Below are 8,489 nucleotides of genomic sequence, written 5' to 3' on the forward strand. Positions count from 1 at the left end.
TTATTATTTGCACTGTTTTACTAGTGCAATTAAGGTTGGTTTTAAATATTTTATCAATAAGTTTTTTTAACTTTTATTTTTAATTGCTTTCACAATATTTAAAAAATACCAAATGCTTGTGTTTTGTTGTTGCTTAGGTGACTAACATAGAAAACAAAGTAGGTATTTCTGAAATAATATGAAACACACTCGTAACCACTGAGCATGTGGATCAATTAATTGTTTCATTAAGTATTATTAACACTACGCTACCATATTTCCCGCTACCATGCATAAACCAAATATAATCTGCTTACATTTTTAAATCTTTTTTTCTAATATATGTCATGCATCAAAAAGGTTGTTGGAGCGTAAAAATTGTTAATATTTTTACGAGCTACCATATTTCCCCACTACCGTACCATATTACCCCCGTACCAAACATAACCAACCCCCCCCCACCCAGGCGTTCCCTCCACACATGGGAAATGACAAACGAAGCTGTCGCTGATGAAAGTTTGTTCAAAGTCGTCAAGTGGCTTCCACATTGCTGGCAACATATCAATAAATGCATTGAAACTCATAGCTCCGCTGATGCTACACTAGGTATTACTTTGTGTTATTTTTTACCGTTTTTGTTGTTTTTTTGCTGCTCTAAGTAAAACTAAACTTTTGTTGCATTTTATTTTTTTCTTGCGTTTTCTTTTTTTGTTTTCTTTGTTGGTGGTTTAGGTGAAAATATTCAACTTTTTGTTGCATTTTTTACCTTATATTTAATATTTTTCCTGTAGTATGGTTATAACAACTGCCGTTTTGCCACTAAAGTTCTATATTACAAAGGCCCAACAGCTGGGTACAGGAATATGGAATTTAGAGGGTTGACCTATCACCCCCAAGCATTATAACTTCACATTCTATGTGGGTGTGGTCCTTACCCTTTACCCCAACCTTGTATTCACAACTTTGATCATTTATTTTCACACGCAAACAAGACCTTGCAATTATGAAACATTCCTCACAATTATGAAATGAGACCTAGTATATGGGCCAGAGTTGGTCCATTACGGCAGTCGTTAATTAATTCCATTTTCAACGATTTTCTTGCTTTTAACAAACACTTTGTTAAACTTGAACACCTTTACCTTACAGGTCCTCGCATGTTCTCGTGTTGCCCCATGGATACAAACACTTCGTATACTTGGTTTCATGATTTGTGGAACTTCACCATCGTTCCGTACCTCATATCCGCTGTCAAGCAAAGAAAACCCTCTGTTGCCACCAAGTGGGTCGATCCACTTGCATGGGTCAAGGAATGGTATGTCTATGTCACTAAATTTACAATCTTTATTTATTTTATTTCTATGTCACAAAAATAAGGAGTTTTTTTACGAATTTGTCAATAATTGATTTTGTCACAAAATTTATAAGATTTTTATTTAATTTTTTATTTTGCTTTTCATCCTTGTGTGGCATGTTATTAGAACGATCAATTTATTTCTGCCAGGGCCAAGTGTACTATAAGATAAATATCTAACAAAAATTTATATATTACTCGGTATTTCATGTCACTAAATTTACGAATTTATTTATTTTCTTAGTTGTTTTCTATTCTTGTGTCTTTGTTACAAAAATTAGGACAAATTTGTCAATTAATAATTTTGTCACATTGTCTGAAAATTTTTTATTTAATGAAACATTATTTAAAAATTGTAATATATGATTTCTATGTAGTTGGCCTTGGGCGACACCTTGTGACTTACTTCGGATACGAGCGGAAGATATCGCGTCGGATGCAACGATGCCATTGGTCGGTGGTGACAATGCTACTACTATGACATCACAATCAACCGATCCATTGTTAAACATGTTGCTACGGTTACAAGAAGCTGCGACGAACTACGAAAGTGACGCAAGTCATGATGACGCGTTCGAACTTTCACTTGATCGAGCTTTAGGCGACTTGGCATAAATTTCTATGACTTGGCATAAAATTTTAATTTTTGTGACTAGGCATAAATTTTTGTTGACAAGGCATAAATTTTCTATGGCTCAGTGTAGATATTAGGTCCTGGCACAGTTTCTATTATTTAATCAATAAATGGTGGTTTTTCATAAATTTGTTGAATGTGTAATAACCTTACATCATCTTGATATGCACGGAATTGTTTAAATTTACTAATTTTTTAAACAGCAGAAACTAATTTTTGCTTTTGCTAGGAAAATTGTTGTCCCTTTTGTCCAGCTACTGGCAGAATTACTTGGTGAATTGATGCTTTTAGTTGACTTTTAAACCTAAAATTATTTTACTTGAGAAGTAATTTTGAAAACAATATTTTTAGAAAAAATGCTGTTTTATTTGCAAAACATTTTAGTGCATACTCGAATCATTATGACATCACAATTTTAGTTAATTCTTCACAATTGCTTTTGTGTTTTAATTGCCTTCTTTTTTGTCATTTTTTACCACTGTTTCACTTTCTGCAATATTTCTCTGCCAGCTACTTTTGCGATTTGTTTTATTTTTTGTGCACTGTCATTCCTATGGACTGAGCTTTAATAAAATTTAAAAAAATTATTTGTTGAATTTCCTGACTTGGCAAAGCATTTTCAAAATCGTTTATGATTTGGAAACTTAGAAAGTAAAAAAAAGAACTTGGAAAAAAAACGGCCAAATAGGGTTTTATTCATATTTTTCGTAGACAAAACATTTTCATAAAACATATCTAAAAATTTGTCTAAATATGAACAACCATATTGACAAAAAATGGACATAACATGGACAAGTCATGTGCAAAAAAAAGTTACCATATTTGAAAAATATTATTGACATAACATGGTATAATAATGTGAAACAAATTGATAAAATATTGTAAAATCATGGACAAAAAAGTAGAAAAAGATGAATTCTTAATTCTGACTGAGCCTCCGCCTATTTTGGGTAGAACCTTCTTTTTTGACTTTGGCAAAAAATGATTTTTTTGAGTTTTGGTACAAACACATGATACCGGTATCATGCGTTGGGGTCCAATCTCACATTTTTGACTTTGGTAAAAAAAATGATTTTTTTGAGTTTCGGTATGAACACGTGATACCGGTATCATGCAGAGGGGTCCAATCTCACATTTTTGACTTTTTCAAAAAAATTGATTTTTTGAGTTTTGGTATAAACACGTGATACCAGTATCATGCGTAGGAGTCCAATCTCACATTTTCGACTTTTCCCAAAAAAATGATTTTTTGAGTTTCGGTATAAACACGTGATACCGGTATCATGCGTGGGGTCCAATCTCACATTTTTGACTTTTTCAAAAAAAATGATTTTTTTGAGTTTCGGTATAAACACGTGATACCGGTATCATGCGAGGGGTCCAATCTCACATTTTTGACTTTTTCAAAAAAATTGATTTTTTTGAGTTTTGGTATAAACACGTGATACCAGTATCATGCGTAGGAGTCCAATCTCACATTTTCGACTTTTGCAAAAAAATGATTTTTTGAGTTTTGGTATAAACACGTGATACCAGTATCATGCGAGGGGTCCAATCTCACATTTTCGACTTTTTCAAAAAAATTGATTTTTTGAGTTTTGGTATAAACACGTGATACCAGTATCATGCGTTGGGGTCCAATCTCACATTTTCGACTTTTTCAAAAAAATTGATTTTTTTGAGTTTTGGTATAAACACATGATACCGGTATCATGCAGAGGGGTCCAATCTCACATTTTTGCAAAAAAAATTTTTTTGAGTTTCGGTATAAACACGTGATACCGGTATCATGCAGAGGGGTCCAATCTCACATTTTTGACTTTTTCAAAAAAATTGATTTTTTGAGTTTTGGTATAAACACGTGATACCAGTATCATGCAGAGGGGTCCAATCTCACATTTTTGACTTTTTCAAAAAAATTAACTTTTTGAGTTTTGGTATAAACACATGATACCAGTATCATGCGAGGGGTCCAATCTCACATTTTTGACTTTTCCAAAAAAATTGATTTTTTGAGTTTCGGTATAAACACATGATACCGGAATCATGCGTTGGGGTCCAATCTCACATTTTCGACTTTCTCAAAAAAATTGATTTTTTGAGTTTCGGTATAAACACATGATACCGGTGTCATGCGTAGGGGTCCAATCTCACATTTTTGACTTTTGCAAAAAAAATTATTTTTTGAGTTTCGGTATAAACACATGATACCGGTATCATGCAGATGGGGTCCAATCTCACATTTTTGACTTTTTAAAAAAATTGATTTTTTGAGTTTCGGTATAAACACATGATACCGGTATCATGCGTTGGGGTCCAATCTCACATTTTCGACTTTTGCAAAAAAATTAAATTTTTTGAGTTTCGGTATAAACACATGATACCGATATCATGCGTTGGGTCCAATCTCACATTTTTGACTTTTTCAAAAAATCCGATTTTTTGAGATTTGGTATAAACACATGATACCGGCGTTGGGGTCCAATCTCATATTTTCGACTTTTTTTTTAAAAATTATTTTTTTTGAGTTTTGGTTGGGGTCCAATCTCACATTTTTGACTTTTGTAAAAAAAATTATTTTTTTTAGGTTCGGTATAAACACATGATACCAGTATCATGCATTGGGGTCCAATCTCACATTTTTTAATTTTTATATGATACCAGTATCATCACGTGATACCAGTATCATGCAGAGGGGTCCAATCTCACATTTTTGACTTTTTCAACAAAATTAATTTTTTTGAGTTTCGGTATAAACACATGATACCAGTATCGTGCGTTGGGGTCCAATCTCACATTTTTGACTTTTTAAAAAAATAATATTTTTTTGAGTTTTGGTATGAACACATGATACCGGTATCATGCGTAGGGGTCCAATCTCACATTTTTGACTTTTTAAAAAAAAATATTTTTTTTGAGTTTCGGTATGAACACGTGATACCGGTATCATGCGAGGGGTCCAATCTCACATTTTTGACTTTTTGAACAAAATTAATTTTTTGAGTTTTGGTATAATCACATGATACCAATATCATGCGTTGGGGTCCAATCTTACATTTTTGCAACTTGTTAATTAAATTTCCTAGTCCTAGCTGAAGATGATTATTGTTGTATTTTCAGGTGATGACTCCTAACCTTATTAATGTATTAGGATAATTTGTAAATAAAAGTTGTGGACTGATTCCTGATATGCTGTCTTGAATTATGAATAGCGTGTTTTAACAACTGTTGTTTTGCTGTTGATTTCCTTCCATTAATTACATGATCTTTGTTATTGTTATAATGTGATACATAAAAATCATGTTATGTTATCTTATCTCGGCCAGATGAAAAATTTAGTTGATGATATCAAAATGCTGCAAGAGCTGTGAAACATTTATGGCAACAATATTTCTTCCCTGCTAAAAAACCCATACAGTTTGTGACATAAAGACAGTAAAGACACTTAGTAAAACAACAAACTTGTATTGCGTATAAAATTAGATTTTATTTCAAGAATTGGTGATTCAAAATTAAAAAGCAAAGATTAGAAACTAAAACATCGCTATACGACGTTGGAACTACAAAGTTGGTGCAAATATTTCATGTCAGTAAAAAATTGTTCAAATATTAATTAGAGCTGATATAAACGGTGTACAGTGCAAATATAACAAGCGTTGTATTTGAAATTGCATCCAGCCCAGTGTTAGTATAAACAAATGAAAACTTCTCTCAGTCCTGCATTTATAAACGGTATTAAATTAAAACAATTTGTTCGAGTAAAATTTCATTAAAAACTTAAAAAGTGTGCATTGTTTAAAAAAAGTGCAAAAACTTTAAAAACTAGGTCCCGGTAAGTTTTAAATAACATTAGTTGATCAAATCATTCATCTCTTTGGCCAAATCATCAGAGCTTAGAGATTGGCTTTGTGACTGAATGTTTCGCACAACGCTCTGTAAGTCTTCGGTGTCATCGAAGTTAAGCAAAGTTTGCAGCTGATGTTGCTCCTAGGGTTGAAAAGTTGTAGGTTAATGAAGTGTATGGATGACCAGAACTAACCACACCACCCAGTAAATCAACACATTTTTTTAAAGTTACTCACGTGGTAACTCGTAAGCGGAAATGAGGTGTATGAAATAGAAGTTTTAATAAATGTAAGGTTTACAAAGTTGTATTCATTGTGGTATATGAATAAACAAACTAACTTTGCACAGACCACACGTATGTCCGGCACAGTGATTAATGTGCCTAAATTAGGACCAGAGATCAAAACATTTAAAAAGTCACTTCCACACAAAATAACATGTTTCTTTAGCGAGCAAGAGAACAGAACGTTATAACAACTGTCGATAAATAAGTTACATTCATTAACAGCAGTCTCAAGAGGATCATGTATCTGTACACATCAACAAACAATACAATACAATACAACAGCAGAATTACATCAAAAACTTACTTGTTTGAGCAGGTCATTCTGGTTGTTGTCAAGTTGATTCAAATCACTGATAGTTTTATGAACAAGTTGTTGTAGTTGGCTGTCTCCTTCTACTTTAGCACTCGATAATTGATGGATGGTGTCCTGGATTAACATGTAAGTTAATTACAATTACTTTAACTAAATTAGGTAAGTTAAAAATGGCCTATTATAGAAGGTGGGTTCAAAATTTAACTTCAACTAGGTACCCAACTTATTACATTGAACAAAAAAAAGTTTAAAATATCTTAAAATTAACTCTAAAGATAAAAAGTTACAAAATGAAAACTTTCCTAAAAAAAGTTGAAAAAAGTTGAAAAATCCTAAGCATCATATACTATCCATCTAATACCTCCCTATATACAACCCAATGTTTTTATAACAGCTTTAAAACCATTAATTAGTGCCTTTATATTTACACCTCTAAACTAAAGTTAAGTATTTAAATTTTTTCTAATGTTTGGTGTTTTATTAAGTAGTATTTCATTAACTGTCAACTATTTCATAAAAAGTATTTCATTAACACCTTAATCTGAGCTTGAATAGCTTGTTCATTCTTCACGTCTTCAGCTTTCTGTTCACTCAGTTCTTCCACTACAGCATGCTCCTTCCCGCCAAGAACCCTGGGAACTTGACCACCTGTGGCTTGCTCTGCAGAGTTGATCAAATTAGAAACTTTTTCCAACCCCTTTTGAGCGCTGACTTGTGCTTGGTGTTGAACACTGGATTGCTGTGGAAAAACAAAACAATTTAAATCATGTTCAACCAGATTTTAAGAAAAAACGTTTTAAAAATATGAGAAAAGTTGTTTTAAGATGTTAATTCTGGAAAATACAAAAGTTATGAAAGAGACATGTAAAAATAAAGCTTTTTTGGCATATTATGTAGCATTTCTTTATGCCATGGTGTATTAATATGATAAGGTTTTACTTATAAACATTCAATCATAAACGTTTACGTGTGAGACCTGGGATGTAAAACCATTGCCCATTACCCAACACCCAGGGTGCTACCGTCCAGACCCCACTGAGGCAGTTTATAGACACTTAATAATAGAGATTCTATTCTATAAGGGGGGCCTTCAGTGAGGCACACTTAAAACCTGGACCTTAATCTTTTACACCAGACCTATTGCTCCATTATCCCTTGAAAGATTCAATCTTACCTGTTGAACTTGTTGGTCAAGTGTTTGTATTTGGTTTTGGATTTGTTGCTGGACATCAAAGTTGTTTTTCCATTCACCGGAGTTGATTTGGTTCAACAGATTGTTGAAGTTGTCATCAATTTGTTGTTCATTGTTTTCAGCGGTCTCAAGATTTCCTAAGAAGCGATTCACTGTGCCTTGTACTTGGTGTTGTTCTTGATGTTGTACTTGTCCACTTTGGCCTTGACTTTGGTGTTGTTCTTGATGTTGTACTTGTACTCCACCACCTTGAACCTGATGTTGTTCTTGGTGTTGCTGTTGTACTCCTTGGTCTTGTACTTGTGTCTGTGATTGAGACTGTTGTTGCCCACTTGAAGCGGACCCGCTTGAAGAGCTCCCACCATGGGATGATCCACCTTGTTCAATTCCTTCAATGATGGATTGAACTTGTTCAGCAATGGCTTGAACTTCTTTGTCACCTTCAGTCTGAGTCTGAGTTTGGCTCTGGCTTTGTGAACCGCCACCAATATCTACGGGAACTTCAGGTGGAGAATGGGCGCCTTCAGATCCAGAACAACATTGAACCCTGATCTCGTAATCTTCACATACTGGGTGAACTGTTTGTTGATCTCCAGCGCATAGTAAACCATTGTTCACGTCACAACTGACAACTTGCCACTTCTGGTATAATTTAAATTGTGCCACAGTTCCACCAACTGGTCTGCATTGGATGTCTTGTGGGTGTTGGCAAATATCGAAGCCGTTGTTAGTGATGTGTGGGTAGGTCTCGTTGTCATCTCTGTATGGTAACTTTGGCTTGTCAGAGTTGATCCAATCGGTCCAATAGCAAGACTCTGTAGTTGTTGGTGGTGGTGGTGGTATGGTTGTTGTAGAAGGGGGTGGGGGTGGTGGTAATGTGGTTGT

The 8,489-nt window shown here is 33.9% G+C and overlaps 2 protein-coding genes across 2 annotated transcripts; one reads left to right on the top strand and one right to left on the bottom strand.

Moving 5' to 3' along the window:
• The first annotated feature begins 407 nt into the window (after positions 1-407).
• LOC100181513 (neuron navigator 2-like) lies at positions 408-2,557 on the top strand. The gene is made up of 3 exons (XM_002128380.5): positions 408-585; positions 1,129-1,294; positions 1,711-2,557. The coding sequence occupies exons 1-3, from the start codon at positions 468-470 to the stop codon at positions 1,946-1,948; spliced, it is 522 nt and encodes a 173-aa protein (XP_002128416.1). The 5' UTR covers positions 408-467; the 3' UTR covers positions 1,949-2,557.
• Positions 2,558-5,816: 3,259 nt separating this feature from the next.
• LOC104266450 (putative mediator of RNA polymerase II transcription subunit 26) lies at positions 5,817-8,362 on the bottom strand. The gene is made up of 5 exons (XM_018815016.1): positions 8,283-8,362; positions 7,587-8,229; positions 6,948-7,151; positions 6,404-6,526; positions 5,817-5,954 (listed from the first exon to the last, which is right to left on the bottom strand). Exons 1-5 carry the CDS (start codon positions 8,360-8,362, stop codon positions 5,817-5,819), a joined length of 1,188 nt encoding a protein of 395 aa, XP_018670561.1.
• Between the last annotated feature and the right edge of the window lie 127 nt (positions 8,363-8,489).

The sequence above is a fragment of the Ciona intestinalis genome, unplaced genomic scaffold (assembly GCF_000224145.3).
Source record: "Ciona intestinalis unplaced genomic scaffold, KH HT000025.2, whole genome shotgun sequence".
Lineage (NCBI taxonomy): Eukaryota > Metazoa > Chordata > Ascidiacea > Phlebobranchia > Cionidae > Ciona > Ciona intestinalis.

Coding starts and splice junctions, on each gene's coding strand:
- LOC100181513 (XM_002128380.5), top strand. CDS start 468: ATGACAAACGAAGCTGTCGCTGATGAAAGTTTGTTCAAAGTCGTCAAG. Junction 586..1,128: donor CTCCGCTGATGCTACACTAG/GTATTACTTTGT, acceptor TTTACCTTACAG/GTCCTCGCATGTTCTCGTGT. Junction 1,295..1,710: donor CTTGCATGGGTCAAGGAATG/GTATGTCTATGT, acceptor ATTTCTATGTAG/TTGGCCTTGGGCGACACCTT.
- LOC104266450 (XM_018815016.1), bottom strand. CDS start 8,362: ATGACAACGAGACCTACCCACACATCACTAACAACGGCTTCGATATTT. Junction 6,527..6,947: donor CTATTCAAGCTCAGATTAAG/GTGTTAATGAAA, acceptor ATGTTAATCCAG/GACACCATCCATCAATTATC. Junction 5,955..6,403: donor AGAATGACCTGCTCAAACAA/GTAAGTTTTTGA, acceptor TTTCAACCCTAG/GAGCAACATCAGCTGCAAAC.